This window comes from Papilio polytes, unplaced genomic scaffold, assembly GCF_000836215.1.
Source record: "Papilio polytes unplaced genomic scaffold, Ppol_1.0 DF824047.1, whole genome shotgun sequence".
NCBI lineage: Eukaryota > Metazoa > Arthropoda > Insecta > Lepidoptera > Papilionidae > Papilio > Papilio polytes.
The window spans coordinates 4,000,455-4,019,737 of record NW_013525157.1 but is presented as its reverse complement, the minus strand read 5'-3'; the positions used below and the strand labels follow the sequence as shown (position 1 = coordinate 4,019,737).

General features: G+C 35.1%; 3 protein-coding genes across 5 annotated transcripts; 2 read left to right on the top strand and 1 right to left on the bottom strand.

Annotated features, from left to right (window-relative positions):
* Window positions 1–1,311: 1,311 nt before the first annotated feature.
* On the bottom strand, window positions 1,312–12,899 carry LOC106100394 (ubiquitin-protein ligase E3C). The gene is made up of 20 exons (XM_013279222.1): window positions 12,491–12,899; window positions 11,956–12,159; window positions 11,714–11,833; window positions 11,337–11,463; window positions 11,029–11,182; window positions 10,373–10,596; window positions 9,775–10,156; window positions 8,972–9,234; window positions 8,309–8,505; window positions 7,421–7,646; window positions 7,016–7,130; window positions 6,828–6,940; window positions 6,374–6,485; window positions 5,717–5,849; window positions 4,962–5,174; window positions 4,555–4,649; window positions 3,666–3,826; window positions 3,157–3,287; window positions 2,021–2,193; window positions 1,312–1,463 (listed from the first exon to the last, which is right to left on the bottom strand). Exons 1-19 carry the CDS (start codon window positions 12,614–12,616, stop codon window positions 2,026–2,028), a joined length of 3,264 nt encoding a protein of 1,087 aa, XP_013134676.1. The 5' UTR covers window positions 12,617–12,899; the 3' UTR covers window positions 1,312–1,463; window positions 2,021–2,025.
* Window positions 12,900–13,157: 258 nt separating this feature from the next.
* LOC106100415 lies at window positions 13,158–15,569 on the top strand. 3 transcript variants are annotated; one of them, XM_013279254.1, is made up of 7 exons: window positions 13,161–13,416; window positions 13,557–13,742; window positions 13,965–14,091; window positions 14,415–14,569; window positions 14,671–14,775; window positions 15,006–15,197; window positions 15,497–15,569. In XM_013279254.1, the coding sequence occupies exons 1-6, from the start codon at window positions 13,381–13,383 to the stop codon at window positions 15,156–15,158; spliced, it is 762 nt and encodes a 253-aa protein (XP_013134708.1). In that variant the 5' UTR covers window positions 13,161–13,380; the 3' UTR covers window positions 15,159–15,197; window positions 15,497–15,569. The 3 variants fall into 3 exon arrangements, with proteins under 3 accessions (XP_013134709.1, XP_013134708.1, XP_013134707.1); XM_013279255.1 differs by lacking the exon at window positions 15,497–15,569 and having other exon boundaries at window positions 13,158–13,416; window positions 15,016–15,126; XM_013279253.1 differs by lacking the exon at window positions 15,497–15,569 and having other exon boundaries at window positions 15,006–15,222.
* Window positions 15,570–15,732: 163 nt separating this feature from the next.
* LOC106100406 (leucine-rich repeat-containing protein 26) lies at window positions 15,733–18,639 on the top strand. The gene is made up of 3 exons (XM_013279240.1): window positions 15,733–15,976; window positions 16,380–16,619; window positions 16,705–18,639. Exons 1-3 carry the CDS (start codon window positions 15,758–15,760, stop codon window positions 17,479–17,481), a joined length of 1,236 nt encoding a protein of 411 aa, XP_013134694.1. The 5' UTR covers window positions 15,733–15,757; the 3' UTR covers window positions 17,482–18,639.
* Window positions 18,640–19,283: the final 644 nt, after the last annotated feature.

Here is a 19,283-nt window from a genome sequence, read left to right as displayed (position 1 = left end):
ATGTACGCCAGTAAATTGCCTTTTCCTGATATTACAAATGTAAACAACTACAAAAGATATTCTAATCTTACCGGAATACAAACACGGACATTTTTCCTCATCAAAAGAGTTCACCAACTTAGCTTTGAACAAACATTCGTGATTAAAAAAAATACATCTAAATGGGATTGAATATTGCATTAGAATATTAGTAAACTACGGCTTATGGTCGTAAAACATAATAATTTAGCCTATGAATGAACAATGGTTTATTTTTTAAAAAAATATCCAGAATATAAGTATAAATCCAATTAGCAGCGATACAAAAATTTAAAACGACTATGGAGTTGACAATCTACTATCTGTCTCTTTCTATCTTGTGTACTTGTAATATGTCGTTCTTCTAGCAAAAATAAGACGGAGTTGCCAACATTTGGGCAGCCAATTTTGAAGCCACATACTTACTGTTGGTATAACATAACTCAAAAAGGTTACGCACTTCTTTTTAGTATCGCTTCTCGTTGGACGTACTTTATACAATTACATTATCTACAATAAACATTAATATTATTGTTTCCGAAACACCATAAAACCTATAAAACTGCTGTATATTTTAATCATGTACAATGAGCTGCATAAATTTAAACATTTACAAATCTTTAAAAAATAGTGTCGGCCTTTAGTAATAAAAATACCTAACCATCGGTCACTTCGTCGGAAGTGTACAAGTGTACAAAGTGTCTGAAGTTTTGTAAATGTATACATGTTTATGCAGCTGACTGTACCTTGTACATACACACGGATTAAGAAATATACATATATACATGAAAAGTATAACTAAAAGAAGCTAAAACATTTCTAACGAGTTAAAAAGATGAAGAGTTATTATTTCACTCAACAGTGAGCCTGTTCTTAAAAACATAGCAAAAATTTATACGTCACTAAATGCAGAACGAAATAAATATTAAACAAAAATTATTGCATAATTTTTGAGAAATTTTGACAATTGAGGGTCTATCACGAAGCGTGAGTTTCGAGAACGTATTCGTAATTCCATCGACATTTGTACGAGATTTTTTGGTGCACTTTAGAAGTGCTGTACAATAGGCACTATGCATATGACGCCAAATTGTACCAAACTTTTTTTAAGTATACTTTATTACTATAAAACCATTCCTGCAAAGATTTTTTAAATGTGATAGAAACGATCTCACGAGTATTCGTGATAACCCCTTAGGTATTGAGCAAGAAATTCCTAAAAATCTCGATGGAAACAAATTTTTTTTTTAAACTTTACTTCGTATCAATTTCCTATGAAATAAAAGTCTCGCGGAGCAATTCGGGTAATATTTATTTACACAAAAACCGGCTCTATATAAAATTAACATTATCACAATGAGATTTACACTCAGTACACTAATGTGTTGCAGAATGACGTATATTTATAATATAAACGATGCACTCGTCTCCCGCTGTACACATGTCTGAAAATAAATTTATTAATAATCATTATTAAAACTTTCATTTTATATTTGTCCCTGTCTGTAATGACATTTATTTCCAATTTACTCATCTCCTTAGTTTAAAGGCGTGGAAATAAAAAAAAATTGATGTTAGGTTATCAAATTGAATTAATAGTTGTATCGAACAAAACTTACTTTCTGATAATCTTAAAATACATATCCTAGAGTGTGTCGTGAGTGTATGGGTTTTTATAAGAAAAAAACAGTATTTCAAAAAACATGCTATGATTGCTGATATCATACCTCATATTATAAATGTTATATTATAAATAAAGTTTAGATGGATGTTTGTTAGAGTTTGTAGCCTAAACGGCTGTAAGGATTTCGATGACATTTAAAAGGGTGGTAAAGAGAAAGGGACTTAAATTAGGGCTCTGGCACCACACTCATCAGACGAAACGCGGAATTGCTGCCGCTTCACGCCTGTCTTGGTGGCCGTGGTATTTCTGGGGGCTCTACCACTGTAAAGATTACATCCTCTTTATTAGTATAGTGCAGAGAGAGGAGAGAAGACGGACCGGCACTAGCTGAGCTCGAAGCCGGCGCCGGCCTGTATGGCGTAGAGCAGCTTGTCGGCCAGCGCCTGCTCGGAGCGGAACTCGGGCAGCTTCAGCAGGTTCATGCAGGTGGAGGCGGTGGGCAGCCGCTCCGCCGCGCCCGCAGACTGGATGCAGAACGTCGGGATCAGGTCCTGCACACACATCTTACTATTACCAATATCAAATGGCTTGTTCCATTTTCTTAGCCAAATTTTTCTAACCAGCTAAGTAAAAAAAAAATCGCTGTTTGGTAACGACGGATCGAGGGGGGCGGGAGGTCTTGGGGGTCATGACCCCCCTGAGCTGGTTGGTCAAGAACTTGACAAAGTATATTGCTTTTATTATGTAGATAAACCGTATCTAAACAAGAAAAAACAATACAATAAAATCATATACGCAACATTTAATTACAAAAACACTTAACTAAAAACAACTTCTCGAAAGACCGCGAAAACGCCTCATGACATGACGTCACTTCTTTGCTAACAAACCTCGCGTCGCGGTCTGTCAAAGTCATTCAAAGTGACCAGACGTAAATTGAATTAGCTATTCAAATAACTTTTACTATTTTTTTTTCGTCATAGTGATCGAAAAATTTGCTCGTAAAATATGACGTAAATATAAAAACACTTAATAATGGAGTCCTCATAATCTAACACACGCAAACTCAATTATTATAATGATTAAAAAAAAATTATAACTACAAGATGCACTGACATTCACTGAAGCTGGTCACACTGCCATGTTGTTGGCGAAGAAGCTACGTCACCGAGCTCTGATTGGTGTTTGAGATTGAGTAATGGAGGGTAAAAAATATTGCAGCGTTTTTAATTTATATTTCAATGGAGACAAACATTTAAGGTCTCCAAATGTTATTATAGGTTTTAAAATAATGTCATTAAAATATTAAACATAACTTTATTTGAATTTGTAACATTAGGAAACATCCCCATTGCTGACATCTTAGGCAACAAAGAAGTGTGTGTTTACCTTTTATTACACTAGTAAAGATAGATACTACACTGTAGGAAATCAAGTCTTTAAACGAAATTAATTTAAATAATGGCATCCATTGCAGCTCAGTTTGCTAATTTTACCTAAGTTGCTTTGTGTACCTTAAATCCCAGTAGTGGAGGTCGCGAGCAGCTGGTGACGAACTTCAGCAGCTGCCGGCGCTGGTCGTTGGTGAAGCCTTCCACCACCTTCCAGAACGCCTGCACCGTCGGGTGACGCTCAGAGAAACCACCTACGACATACATACATTACAACACTATTTCATTGTTAAGACCCTTTTCCTAACATTACTTGTCGAGGACCGCTAGTGGAAAAAAATAACTGCGGTTTATCGCTTCATTATTATTTAAAATAAATTAAATATCTCTATTATAGTACCAAATATAGTTAAACAAAGATTTACAAATTATGTAGTAGTATTTAGTCTGGTTGAGAATTTAAGTTACCATAGCAACGTTATTCCTCTATTTAATTGTATTTTTTGAAATTATCTTCTAATTCTCCCACCCTCTATGTTTGATAACGCGAAAATATAACCGTGTGTATATAACACATAGATAGCGGGTACGAAGTCGCGGGCAACAGCTAGTTGTGGTATAAAAGTGTGTACCTGCGTAGTTGGTGTTCTTCCTGAGGTCGTCGATGTCGATGGGCACCTCCGCGCCGGAGACCAGCAGCTGCAGCTCGCGGCAGGAGAACATGCGCAGCCACTCCGCGCTCACCACCGACGTCACGCCGCGCTTGAATGCGTTGCACTGGGCTCTTATTTGTCTACAACAATAATCACTCATTAAAACATACTAATACAGTAATAGAAAAAGTGCGGCTTTGGAATCGGATGTAGCTCTTTGGCTCGAAGTACGGATCCAGAACCGCATATAGCTCTTTGGCTCTTTAAATAAGGCCCCAGAGCCGCATGAAGCTCTTTGGCTCTTTAAGTACGGCTCCAGAGCTGCATGTAGCACTTTGGCTCTTTAAGTACGGCTATAGAACCACATGTAGCTCTTTGGTTCTTTAAGTACGGCTCCAGAGACGCATGTAGCTCTTTGACTCTAAGTACAGCTCCAGAGCCGCATGTAGCTCTTTGGCTGTTTAAGTAAGGCTCCAGAGCCGCATGTGGCTCTTTGGCTGATTAAATGCAGTTCTTTAGCTATTTAAATACAGCTGACTTACTATAACTTTTCAAATCAAGCACATTGTTTGCATTAATAAATATTTATTGAGTATGAAATGAGATGAGTTTTATTTGGTGTCCTTATTTAGTATAATAAAAGGTTGCTAAAAACAATTTGTCTCTTAATTTATTTTTATATGGCACTTTGGTTAGTAAATTTGTGCATTACTGGATTATTGGTCGGTCCACTGTCAGTCTAGACGTCGTGGGTTCTAATCCCGGCATTCGAATATTGTCATGAATCATAAGCACACACGCTTGTTTAAGTTTAACTAGAATAACTAACAAAAATCTACTGAAATATAATACTTGGTGCAATACGTACCTATTAAGTTTGTAATCTGCAACAAGATGTATATATTCTATCCTATTCTCGGCTGTGACAGGTATATTGGCACCTCCAGGCTTCAACTCCTCTGTCTGTGCAAAATAAAATTGTACATTCGACATTATTATCCAATATGATTTTTAAATTAATTGATGCATCTAATTCTAATAGTTACATAAATTGGTATACTAAGACACATATACGAAGTAAAGAATTTCTGAAGCATTACGAGACGCTCATGCGTTGAAATCACATATAAAAATCCGAAATTTAACCACAGAATATTTTTACTTTAACAATTATTATAATAATCATAAATATATTATTGCCGATAGTTGCAGTTTTTCAGTTCAGTACATAATAAGCCAGATCCGACTCGAAGGACCAAAAAACATTTTTCCCACCCTCTGCTCGCCCAGGTCGTCAGTGAGCACGGTGAAGTCGAGGCCGAGGTCGGGCACGTCGCGGCGGGCGTGCGCGCGCAGCTGCAGCAGGCCGCGGTACAGCGCGGGGTCCAGCGACGCCAGCGCGTGCACGTCCGGCTCGCGCGACGAGCACAGCTTGCTCAGGAAGAACTCCGCCAGCGGCAGCTCCACCAGCAGGCACTCGTACAGCGCCTACGCATACACAGTAATCTATACTAGTATTAGAAAGAGGAAGGATTTGTATTTTTTTTATAACATAAGATGGGAAACGAGCAAGCGGCCACGTGAATCCACCGAAATGGAAAGCGACCGCTGCCCATAGATAGCAATTGCAGATACGTTGCCTACCCTTTATTGACGGAGGAGACGCACATAAAGAGGAAATTTCACCTTCCTATGCGTATTTTTGTATGTTTTAAAATAACTCAAAAACTATTAGGTCAATTTCAAAAATTCTTTCACCAATAAAAAACTACGTTATCAGTGAGTAACATACTAATGAAATGTTATGATAAACTCCATTCCGTCCGCACACAATTAAAAAGTAATATATGTGTTCTTCCAAACTATGATTTACACCTGTGCTAATCCTAACAAACATCCATATTAAGTAAGAAGTATGATTGTATTTCGTAGAAATTTAAAACCAAGTTTGGTCTTTTTCTTGTAGTAGAATATTCTACCAATCTCATTAAAATGTTAATAATTGGATAAATTATGAAATACTAAAATACCTTTCCAAGCATTCTCCCCACGAAGTAATAGTGCATCGGGAAGTCGTCATACAGCAAGTGTACTCCAGGATTGGGATATAACATGTTGTCTTTGGTCAAACGAAACAGCCCTCTGTTAGGATCGAATGCTGATCTGAAAAGTACAATCAAAAGATTTAGGGCCTGTCCCACCACTGGCTGCTAAGGCTAAGTAGTAAATATAGTAATAGTTTAAAAATGAAGTCACTGTTAGATAAGGTAACATAATTCAATATTTCTATCACATATTTTACATTGGATTGTTATCATACAATTTACAATTTGGTGGGATAGGCTCTTAGTAGCGAAATTTAATAATTTAATAGTATTTGTTTTAATTCCCTTCCTTGTTCTAAAACACAATGCTATTAGTTGAAACAAGTTACTGGTAGTTTGATCACTTTTTGACTTTTGACATCTCTGAGAACCAATCAAATCCATTCTTATTGTTTGATGACGTCACAACACTGGCCATGTTTAGTCGCACGAAAAAGAATGTTTTTTTTTTACCTCAATGGTTGATTTTTTGTCTATATTTTTTCTGGTTATCTTATAAGAAATAGATAAGTTTAAAACAGAAATATTTTAGAGAAACTTCACTATCTGTATATAAAAATAAAACAATGAAGTCTAACGAACTTTAGTAATTCTGAGAGGAACTCCCTGAAGACACCGCCGCCGTCAACACCGGCCTCGTCCGCGCCCACTTGGTTAATAAACTGAATGCGCAAAGTCAGCTTCAGATTGGGTTCTGCGAAATGTACAATCAGTTAAATCTGGCGGTGTCACGATTAAAAAGCTAGCAAGCGTATTGAGATACGAGGTACAATAACTGATTGGATGCAACGTTTAAATCTGTCAGTATGAAAAAAGTCGAACAGTACACAATTAGTAGGTTTATTAACATAATTCGCATTTGTACGTAGAGGCGAAGTTTGTTTCGTTGCAAGGAATAGGGTATTTTCCGTAATAGGTACACCGCGCATTTCCGCGACTGTACATGGATAAAGTATTTGGAAGTAACAAGAATTATGGTGGTATTAAGATATATGAGTTCTGATGGAAACGGGGATTTGTAATTTAATTTGCTTACCATTCTCTGGGCTCAGCTTTTCAAAGGCATCTTCATATAAATGTGTCCGTCTAATATTAATATTAATTGAAGGGCCTTCGTTAAAATTTTGCAACCAATTTGTACTTTTTTCCCTGAAATTGGAGAAAAAATAAATACATTATGTTCCCTAAAACTAAAACATCAATTATCTCATATTTGAGGCTAACCTAAGTAGCAATGTTTGGAATATCAAGACTCTGGTGGAGAACGATATGACGAAAGGAATCTCCTTTAATATAGTCAGCATCCTCAATTCCTTTGTCGTGAATGGTGGTCCCTCTTCTGAAAAATATAAATAAAAACATTTCACACAAGTAAAATTTGAATTTACACACGTGTCTAATTATTGCTTAACAGCCATACACATGTAGAGATTTCGATTTATTAGTAAAAAGTTTTTTAGTTTTGTATGTACTGAAAAACTCAAAAACTACTAAGCCGATTTCAAAATTCTTTTCACCATTTAGAAGCTACGATATCAGTCAGTAACATAGGCTAAATTTAAATTATTTTATAACTTCGCACAGACGAAGTCACGCGCAATAGTTAGTTGTTACAATAGTACTTCTCACCATTGTTTACAATACGTGTGGTGTCGACTAGAGGCGTGGTATCCCGGATGTGCGCGCGTGCGAAGACGAGCAGCGCCGCCACCTCGGTGGCATCGTCTTCTCGTTCTCCAGACCAGGCCGCGCTGGCGCCGCCAGCAGCCGCGCCCGGCCCGCCCGCCGCCCCGCCCGTGCTGAAGTGCAGCCGCTCGTCGCGAGCGTACAGCGTGCGCAGCAGCTGCGTGCACACCTGACACACGTGTACAGTTAGAGCATCTGGCAATGAAAACCTTATAACCTAACCTAAAAATTATAACCATAACATGGCTAAACTCACGTGACAACCTTCGGTGTACGCACCGACCTTTTTCAGACCTTCAGGGGTCTTTATTTCACGGTTCAGTGTCCGTCGCGACGCGATAGCTAATAAAGCCGGTAACTACTCACCCTGAAGGAACCCCGACGGGTCTGAAACTGGTCGGTAGCTACACCGAAGGTTGTCACGTGAGTATAGTCGTGTTATAATTTATAAAGTATAATGTCTCACAAAAGTTTTCATAAGTTAACCTACACACTTTTGAACGTTTTGGACGCATTGAGACGACCACGAAAACATTAACTATTAGGACTCCGCATCTAAATATGTTTGTACGAAAATAAGGTCGATCAGTGGTTCATACGGCTTTATGTTTTTATAACATTTGCGCAACTCATTGCTAACTAATTTGTACGAGGCGCAGATTGTTTCGTTGAATTCAACAGGTAATTTTTCTGAAAAGGGAACACCGCGAATTGTCCTGAGTGTACATTTTGTACCAAAGTCAAGACAAGTGTTTCAACTTTTGTAAATGAGTACATTTTTATATAGTGAAGCTTATAGTTTTTTTTATTTATTTACGTTTAGGGTTGTACCTTGAAGAGATGTGTCCACTCCTGCGTGTGCTGTTGCGTGGGCTGCTTGTACGGGGAGAGTGCGAGCGCGAGGCGGGTGTCGGGCACGGCCAGCTCCAGCAGGCCCAGGCAGAGCTGGCGCAGCGCGCGGCACAGCGCGCCCAGCTCGGAGAACTCGAACGCGTGTGTGCGACCCACAGACGGACCTGGTATACTCACTGAAATGCATAAAAATCAAATCATAGAAGGTAAAGGTATTTTGGATGGATAAATCAAGAAGTAAAAACGTATCTCCAGACCAGCTTATCTAGATGGTGAAATTTCGAATAGATATAGTAGAATGTAGAATATAATCTGGATTAATTTACAGTGGTAGAGCCTGCTTAAATATCTTAGTACGAATGGGTCTGCGCAAAACCACGACCACACAGAAAAAAAGGCGTGAAGTGGAGGCAATTCAATCTTTCGTCTAATGAGTGAGGTGCCTAATTTTAGTCCCTTTCCCTTTCCACCCTTTTCTTAAGAAGAAGGAAGAAAAAGTGGATTTGACGGTGGAGGAGACGCATAGGAAGGGGAATTATCCTCTTTATCTCCCTCTCCGTCGATTAGGCAACGGATCTGCAACTGCAGATGTCTATAGGCAGCGGTCGCTTCGCGGTTTCTTCAATAAAAATAAAAACTTACAATCGAAATTGAATGTGTCATTGTCTCCGGTATCCCTGAAGAACTCCGTATCGTGCAGCGTGCCGATGAGCAGCGTGAAGAGCGCGCAGAAGACGGCGAGCGGCGCCAGCAGCAGCTGCACGCCGGGCGCCACCACGCCGCGCGACAGCACGGCCAGCAGCGCCGTGCTGGGCCCGCCGAACAGCGACTCCTGGCACATGCCGCTCAGCCAGCGCCACAGCCCGCGCACGAATATCGGCTTGAAGGCCAGCGTGTACAGTAACCTGACATGTATACGACTATCAGACAAGTTGAAAATACGAAGATAAAGCGTCGATAGCCTAATGGTTTGGGGTACGGACTACCGATCTTACGGTCTAGGGTTCGAATCCCGCCATTCGACTATTGTCCTCAACCTTATCTGGGGGTTGGGATGATTAAAGGAAATATTAGTAAATTAACAAAATCTACTAATATTTTAATTTAAAAAAGTGGTTTATCTCATAAGAAAAGGGAGTAAACAAAGTAATCAATGATAAAGTCTTGTAGTCAGCCTTAAAGAAGTATGCTCGCTTCTTGAGCTTCAAATCGTACTGATTTCGTAATACTGCCAAGGTCAGACCATTTTAAAATGAGGCTGTCCAAGGAAGTATGTTATGGGAACTGCACTGTTGTTGCCAGCCATCCAGCTAGTATAGCGTTATGTAGTTTATAGTAGTTATAAGAATGAAATATTTAAATTCATAGCATAACGGCGATTGAATTTTTCGAAGTTATTTCATGTCATTGGGATAAATTACAAATCATTTTCAGAGATAACTTACCGGTACTTATGTAGAGCCATCTTATGACTCAAAAGTAAGTTATGACATATCTTGGAAATATAATCTAAAAAGTCCTCACTGAGTTCATTTTCATTGATTTGGGAACATGTCATCATGATGCAATTGTCTGGTTCATTCAACATCTCTATACATTTAGTCAACAATGTCTGTTCCCTCACTGACGTTGGGTTGGGTTCCACCTCATCATCACTATCATCATCTTTATCCGCTGCCGTCTCCTGACTGAACAATGAATTTTCATATTCATATGTTATCTGTTTATTGCACACATTCTCTGTCAGCATCGCTAATATCTTCAGATATTCTAACACAATTGGATTGTTCGGAAGTTTTGAATTGTCTACACTACGTAGCTGATTACCTAAAACAAAATGAATATTTAAAAGTAAGCAAAATGCAATAAACGTCTATACATACAATAAAATTGTTGTGTGTGTAATATTGAGAAATAAATTTAATATCTTGCAGCTATTGTCACTCAACATACATATTATTAAATCATTTTTGTCTGTTTGTTTCCGGTGCATGTAATTTTAAAAATATTACGGTTATTTCGTATACTAATTTATTTACTCACCAAATCCAGGAGGTTCTAATGATAAAATGGAATGTAACAACCACGAGTCATTGATTAATTTTCCGCTAGTAAATTTACGTTCATCCCGCATACATCGTATAAGTCCTAAGAAGGGGAAGGGACTGTTACGGTCCTGTGCTAGCGCTGGTAGGATGTACATCTCAACAGGCTCCGGATACGGATTGCACAAGAATGTTGACGCAAACTCTGTTATAACTGTATCTCTGAAAATAAATAATTATATTAATCATGCAAAAAAAATAATATAGGAAGAAATTGACAGAACATTAAAAATTATTAGTTATTGGTATATAATTGCAAATTTGCAAGATATTTTCTAAGTGTTTCAAGGGCACAAAAATCTATGAGCTTGTCCCTGTTAATGAGTGAGTGTCTGTTAGTAATATCAAAAGAAAAATTCCAGATTTCGGGAAGATGATGTATTTGCGTTGCTGATAACGAAAAAGGCTTTTTAAAATTATTTGTCTGTCAGTCCGCAAACCGCGTTTGTTGCGGGCAATCTCCGAAACAGCCGGGCTGACATAGCTGACATAGACGGCCATATTATAGGCTTATGTTATTTTAATTTTGCATGGACCATATCGCAGACAACAGCTAGTTAATACTATTTAGTGATTATACTTTTAAATACTTACTCATATAGTGAAGTATTAATTTGGACAGTCAGATTGAGCGGTCTCTGGATTAAATCCAGCAAGGCGCCGCACAAAGGGGTGGGTGGATTCGGTGATGGTCCATATAAAGGTGGTGTGCGTTGACACATCAGATTACGTAAATCTTTAAAGTAGCCTACAAATTACACAAATTAATCCAATGTTATTGTCAAAAAATTTTATGCTATAGGTAAATATATTTTTAATTTGATATAAATTTTTAGATAAACAGTTATCTTTAATTTTATCTATAAATAAGTAGCAAGTCTATGATATCTCAGATAACTTGCCTCTTTTGATCAAATATAAAAATGATCCTCCAATAATATTAACAGCCTCTTCACAAGTCATTGATGTTTCCGCAGATTGTGTTGATGTGAACACCTCTAACATCCTCAATGGCACAGCCAAAGGAACCTTAACAAATAAGATTGCCATATCAAAAAAAAAGTCAAACATTTTTCATTGCATTTCTTAAACCCACCACACTTCAGTTTGATATATACCTGTAAACTGCATGCTTAAAACTGTAGGAGTGTAATGGGATTTCATTTTATTATATGGCTTATAAGGCAAGGAAATATTTCATATTGTAATTTATAATAAACTGGGGTGTTGAAGTTTATTTATAAGTTTTTAATATACTTAGTGAGATACAATGTTATACCTCTGAATCATTTTGAAGCAATCGGAGATGTAAAGCAAGCAACCGCCTGATCTGTATTGAAGAGCCTCCACTTTGAAACACTTTTTGCCATTGCTTCAATAATAGCTGTGATATAGACACCTAAAATGATATTGATTTTTAATATATTTCAAAAACAGTAAACAAACTGACTTGTTTTATTATCTTGCTTTGAAACTTTTACAATGTTTTAGAATTAATTTTAATTAAAATAAATCACTTACCAATCTGTTAAAATCTTTCCGATCATCGTAAAAGAATAATATCTTTGCTACTAACAATGTTATTATGTTTTGATCATCGGGATTGGCTCTTGGGAATATTGTATCAAACTGCTCTCTTTCAACTTGCTTGCAATGTTTCCTTGTAAGGTAGCTTCGTACAAAAGCTTGGATTTTGATTGTACTATTCAGTCTTCTACGATGTTCCTATAATATTTACATTTAATATTATCTTATATTCATAAATGTAGAATTAATCTAATAAACACTAAATACAGTTACACATTGACTTTGTGATATATTGTTAACAAATCTTGGTAGTTATTAAGAATATTGACAATATCTGATATCTCCAGGCTAATTATAACAATTGTATCAAATATGTTTACACAAATCTTGAATTATGCTATGTCATTAAAGTATTCTAGCTAACAACGATAAACCAATATGGAAATACTTTACTATGTTCTGTTAACTGATTTCTGGTTAAAAATTTATATGTTATTGGATATAAAATAATCCAAGTTTTGTAACTAACCTCGCGTTTCTGTCTTTGCTGCTGTGTCTGTAGTATCAAAGCATCTCGATCTGTTTTACGCTGAGCACTGGCGCCAGCTAAATTTTGTTGAGGCTTTCGCCTAAAATCTCCCTCAAAGGAATACATAACTATGACGTTGTAAACAAGAGTCAGCTGAATTTTATTTTCAATTGGAATATCATCACATTACACTGACCTTTGTGATTGCACTTTTCACACTATTCACCATTTACATCTTAAGTGTAAAAAAAAATTAATGGATCCAATGATTAATCTTTTTATCGTTTGTAAGAAGTAATTTATAATACAGATTTAGTGTGGAAGCAAAAATCTTTTAAACATTTTTTTTTCCTAAGACTTGTATTGCGGAGAGATGACTTGATTGAAGTTGAAGTACTATCTTCCAGTGTTGCCCTATAATAATTTATCAAGAAACAAAGAGTAACACAACGAAATTGTTTTCTTTTATCCCGTTTAAATTACAAGTCATGCAAAGTTATGGAAAAAGGGGAAGATCAGGATGGTATTAGGTCCATAATTTAAAAAACATCTTCAAGCCAAAAAACGTTCAAATCATATTTTTTATCAACTAGATTACCATTCTCCATTATTTTGGTTATTTATATTGGTTGACATAATTTGTCGGTGCTTATCAGTTTGTCACTGTCATGTCTTAATAACGAATTTTTAATAAAAATAAACCTAAAGTTATACCTTTACATAAAGAATTAAATAGTAGCATTAATTTCGACATAGTTAGTGTTTTTCTTAATACAAGAAGTAAATTCCACAGTGTTTCATAACCGCTTTTTAAAATTTACCTATTATAAATTATTAATGAAACAATAATTTTTCAAATATCTCATAAGTTTAATTAAATCGTGGCTGATATGGAAGAAGCTGAAATACCCGAAAGTACCCGCCGTGTTAGTATAATGGAATTTTAAATGTAAAACAAATCGAATTTCGTGTTTACTAATCAATAACTTCGTATTTACTACACAAGCAAGTAAATCTTAGTATATATACTGGTTTAGATTGATTCTATTAAATGCCATGGTTTTAGGTAACCAGACCTTCATTTGCGCAAGTAAAAGCAATCTTGGAGTTTATGGAAAAGCATCCAGACTTGGCTCACCGCAAACAAAAAGATGGTATGAGTAATGAAAGGTTTAAAACACTTTGGATGGAACTATCTAGTATAGTTAATGATATACAAGGTACTACAAAATCAGTAAAAGGTTGGATCAAGGTAAACTCTGCATGTCTTTATATGACTATCAATTGAATGCTAACTTGACATATACCTTACTAGGAACTAAGGATGTAAATGTATCATTAATCTAAATCCTGATTTATTATTGTTAATTGCTAATGGTTTACTGTCCCTGGTCTGATAGTAAGCAATATTCTTTAAAACAGCCAACTTATAAGGATGTATGTAACTTCTATATGTATTGATATATTCTTTCAGTTCTGGTCAGACAAAAGACGTAGCATAATATTGAAACAGAAACAAATAGCTGAAGGCAAAATAACTGATCCTCTCACAGTCCTGGAGTTACGGATTCTAGATCTCACACCTAATATTAAGCATGCAAGTAAGTTTGTCGCTTTTTTACTCATTGTATGTATTTTATAACCTACTCATTCCTAACTTAGGGTAGGCTCTGAGCCTTTCAGTGGGGACATGTAGTGAGCTGGTGGTGATGATGTATTTTATACATGTCACTGGCTGACAAAGTTGTTAATATCTGTATTTATGGTATTTATATTCTATTTATGATATAAGCACATCTGTTTTTAAGTCTGTGAGCACAGCCTTATAAAGTGTTTATACATTCCTATTGATTTCAATACAAAATTTAATTTTAAACCATTTCATAGTTTAAATATCACTTTTAAGTGTAAAATTTGTTGACAGAAAGAAAGAGTTCTGTGAAACAAGAAGCATGCAATGGTGATGATGCTCTAGACAGTATATTTGAAAAGGATGATGATGTTGGATTTCCTAGCAGTGATGACCGGTTACTGTCCACAGATACTGATGAAAGATACACAAATGTGATGGAAAAATTAGTATGTTTAATTTGTAATCAACATTAATTTTTTTAAAGATTTAACAAAGTAAAAAATCATCAATCTTTGTTTTTTTCAAATGTTATGTGTATTTATTACAGGTAGATGTGATGGACCAACAAGCTCTTGCCTTATCTCAAATGGCAGAAGCTACTCTTAAAAGTTCTAAAGCTTTAGAACAAATGGCTGAGGCATCACATAAGCAGGTAAATTTTAGTATCCATTTATTAGCTTTTTTAGTTTCAAGCACAAGTATTTTATTTTTTTAAGTACAATTATAGCTAACTTAAAAATGTAATTATTTAAAAAAAAGATAGCCAATTAAAAGTCCTGTGGTCACAAACTGTTAATCTATGATTTACTTTCATGTTTGAGGTATTTATTTATTTAGAGAAATAGGCCTTCTTATGTATAAGTAAATAATTTTGATAATCAGGCTATGGCAGTTGACAGACTAGCGGGAACCTTTGAGACAATCAATGCATCTGTTTTTGATGTGCGGAATGCAATCATGAGCATTGACTTCACAATGAAGCGCTGTTACTCCACATCTACCCAGCAAAGGCAGAACTCTAATTTATTCACATAGCATTAAACAATATTAAATTATGTAAATATGGTATTAAATGTAAGTAAAATGAATTTTTATTAAAGGTTTTTTTATTTCAGTAATTTGTGTTTATATACAATCATTCATAATATAATTCAAAAATTGACTACATTTAGAGTAAATTGTTGAGTGTAATTTTTCACCTTCCTATGTTTATCTTTTTCATTATTGCAGTTTGAACCTACCTCAGCTTAGTATATATTTCGTCGTTAATATAAAAGTTACTTTAATATAATGAGTCCACTAAAACTGATCTTATGAAGGTTACACGCTAACAGATAACCTATGCTTGTTGATACACGCTGTTTAATTTTTAGGCAATAACTTTCGTGATAATTTTAAACAAAACACAACTCTTTCGAAAGGACCACACCTTTGCGATCTATCGCTGGAATAAAGTAATCTATGCTTATATATAAAGATAATTTGCTATCTTATCTTGTACATACACTCGAAGACAGCGATTCTTACATTGCTCTATTTATGTGACGGTATGCGTCAATGCGTTTTACTTGTTATTGGAAATAACAGTAAATCATAATGCTGAGTTACTGTGAAAGTGCAGTGGTGCAAGGAAAATGGGGTTGATATTATTTATTATTATTGCGTACATTGCTGCGTGTGCGGGGGAAAGTGTTTGTCCAAAGCAATGCGACTGTGACATGGAAAATGAACTGAACAGAGCGACCTGCGTGGACCAGAACATCGTGAGTGTAGGGGTGGGGGTGCCCAAAGAAGTTCAAGTTTACAGCTTGAGCCATAATGTTCTTAGTGAACTTGACAACTTTTGTTTTAAGGTAAGGATACATGTGCTTTTGTTTTCATATTGCTATATGACAAAACAATACAGAAACAACAGTGCTAATATTTTATTTTAATACTAGCTTACGCCCCCGACTCCGTCCGCATGGAATTAAAAAAAAAAAAAAAACTGAGTAGCTTGTGTGTTCTTCCAGACTATCCTCTACGTCTATGGCAAATTTCATCGAAATCCGTTCAGCCGTTTAGGCTACAAACTCTAACAAACATCCATCCATCTAAACTTTCGCATATATAATATTAGTAGTATGATTGTGTGTCTACAAAGTGTGCAAAAGCTTCAACTGTTTTTGAAAAGTTAAAAAATAATCCTTTTCTTAAATCCTAATACTTAGAAACATCGGATGTCGAAATGTGATTAGCAATTTACAATATTTTCAGGACCTAGGCTATACATCAATACAGATACTAAATCTATCTTATAATCTAATATTCTGGATTGGTCTGCACGCTTTCGCGGGTCTTGATAACTTAGTTTATTTGGACCTAAGCAGTAACAGACTACGTTATATCCCAGGCGATCTGTTTTGGGACACACCGCATTTGGACACATTAGATCTGTCGGGAAATGTATTTGAGAGCCTCAAGAATGAACCATTCTTAATGCACACAAATTTGCAGGTAAGATAACTATTGTAAAATATTGACTAACAACTTTCTTAAACCATTTGACTTTCAGTACCATAATAATGTGTATTGCTTTTAGATTTTAAACCTCAACAACTGCCGTATAAAATCATTGCCCGATCGACTGTTTACTCGTCTGCCGAATTTAAAGAAGATAGATTTGAGCGAAAATTACATGATTTCCATAAATGTGGATATTTTACGACCGTTGAGAAAATTGGACAGAATAGAACTTCGTAACGAATATTGGCAGTGCAATCCGAGTTTTATAGCAGTTGAGTCATGGATCGTGTCTCGCGGCATCACCTACACCAGACAGTGTAAGAAGAAACTACCAAAAATGTCAGAAAAAATGATTTCTATAGTAACAGAAACTAGAGAACCAGTTGATATCAATCGAGTTTGGAATATAACAAAAAATGTAACAGAACAGACGCTGTCACCGACCACACCTCTAACGCCGTTTAAGAAATTCGATAAAGAATTCTCCGCGTTTCAAGCGTTCGTTATTGGTTTAGAAGTGGGTCTAGCTATCGGCGTGGTTGGCACCTACATATGGTTACGTCAGTTCTGTAAATGCGGGAATTTGTTCTGCTCACGGAACGACAGACAACGTAGAAGAACGCGAAGACATAACGACAATGATTTGAGAGCTAATTTACTATGGAACAATATTTTGAATCCTAATTTGGAAACTCCACCTCAGTACCGACGGCAACTGTCTTTACCTGAGAGAGAAGTTCCTAACGGCGGGCAGCGTGTGAGGGAAACTGCGCTACAAGCCGATGCTATAAGAGTTCCAAACCGCTCAGAGACTCCGCCGCCACCTTACAGTGAATGTAGAATCAATATTTAGGGTCTAAAAGTTAAAAGACATTTAATTTTTGATTTTATTTGACTTAGAAAATAGTGCACTTTAGAAAAGGACATGGAATTGTCCTGGACTGTGTTGTTTAAGAATATTGGTAAGAATCGGATTATTTCATAATTATTCATAGAAATCAACTAATTTATATCTTAAACATTAAGCTCTCGTTAAAATTGTTTAATCTAGACTTGAAAAATCTTTATTTTGATAGTTTTTTAACGTATGTGCAAAGTGTGGTTGAGTAAAATATAAAATATTGGTAGGTTAAGATAAGATAAATACCGAGCATAAAAGTGAACGCACTAACAGTCTGGTCTTTGTTAAGTTTTCACTTGTCTGTTGCACTTTAATTATCTCTTACCAAGATAAAAATGATATTTTACACAAAGACTATTGAAAAGTTTTATAAAAACCTACTCATACTCATTACTATAGGTTATCAATGCTATTGAAATTAAAAAATGTATGGATTATGTTTTCATTCAAACATAGATTGATAAATAAAACAAAACAAATTTGAATAATTTTTACTTTATAAATATCAATATCACAATTCCATTTTGTATCAAAAATTACAATCTGTCGAAATTATATATTTCCATAATTCTAAGTCAGACTCGTATTAAATAGAATTTAATATAAATTCTTATATAAAAAACAGATACAATTTAGGTAACTAGATAAAATTTTGTAAATGTTCTAACACAACCTAATGGCAACTGGAAATCAAATCACTACTCTATGGCATGCCTCTGGCAATACTGTTTCTATAATTTACATTGTCTATTAAAATATTTCGCATAAAAAAATGTCACATGTTTCAGTTAATTCATTGTCACTATTTATTTTTATTTGTGTATTGTCATATTATAAAAATATAAATAATAAAAAATATATTAAAATTAATGACTTACATGTAAATTGTTATATTGAAAATACATCTCTAAAAAGGAATGTATAATAAAGGTATCTGTCAATAATCAACTTAATTATTTCGAATAGAGGAACATAAACGATGGTTTTAATAACATTAAAAAACATATGTACGTCAAAACGGAATTTTAAACTCTTATAAATTAAATATATTTACTTTTAAGTCTTAAAAGTAATAGATTTTTTATATACAACTTATAAATACATATTCAGGCACATCATGGCATGCTTATATTTTAAACACTTATTTTCATCAGATATTTTTTCTATTGTACTATAAAATTGTTAAAATGTTATCTTAGTTCCTTGAGTCGTTAATTGTGCACTAAGTGAAGTTGTCAATGGTTTATATTTAACATTGTTGGATCAACTAGTTACTAGTTTTGCGTACACTAATAAAGCTTTGAACTCAATATTGGGCACATCTTAATATTAAAATACTTTCAAATACATTAAAATTGTAAAACCACTTAAATATAATTTGAGATAACAAAATGTAAACAATAGTAGAGCTTAGCTACATAATTGATGTAGGAATGAGTTGTTTAAATCATATGATCAATTATTAACAAAGATGTAAATGCTTTAATAAATAAAAATCCAAAACCTCCACAGAATTAACATTTAAACACAATTTTTCTCTGAGATTGTATTTTTTAAGGGTATAATAAATGCAATCTAAAAATAAATATGTAATATGAAATTGCATTTTTAACAGATTTCATATTATTTCATTGATCATATGACTTATTACAAAGATTGTAACACATTTTAACATTGACAACCCATATATACATCTTTGTACCACTTATATATGTTCACACTAAGCGTGCAGCAGCAGCAGCAGCAGCAGCAGC

Coding starts and splice junctions, on each gene's coding strand:
- LOC106100406 (XM_013279240.1), top strand. CDS start 15,758: ATGGGGTTGATATTATTTATTATTATTGCGTACATTGCTGCGTGTGCG. Junction 15,977..16,379: donor TTGACAACTTTTGTTTTAAG/GTAAGGATACAT, acceptor CAATATTTTCAG/GACCTAGGCTATACATCAAT. Junction 16,620..16,704: donor TAATGCACACAAATTTGCAG/GTAAGATAACTA, acceptor TATTGCTTTTAG/ATTTTAAACCTCAACAACTG.
- LOC106100415 (XM_013279254.1), top strand. CDS start 13,381: ATGGAAGAAGCTGAAATACCCGAAAGTACCCGCCGT. Junction 13,417..13,556: donor TACCCGAAAGTACCCGCCGT/GTTAGTATAATG, acceptor CCATGGTTTTAG/GTAACCAGACCTTCATTTGC. Junction 14,570..14,670: donor CAAATGTGATGGAAAAATTA/GTATGTTTAATT, acceptor TATTTATTACAG/GTAGATGTGATGGACCAACA.
- LOC106100394 (XM_013279222.1), bottom strand. CDS start 12,616: ATGTATTCCTTTGAGGGAGATTTTAGGCGAAAGCCTCAACAAAATTTA. Junction 12,160..12,490: donor AGCAAAGACAGAAACGCGAG/GTTAGTTACAAA, acceptor TAAATATTATAG/GAACATCGTAGAAGACTGAA. Junction 3,827..4,554: donor GCAGATTACAAACTTAATAG/GTACGTATTGCA, acceptor TTATTGTTGTAG/ACAAATAAGAGCCCAGTGCA.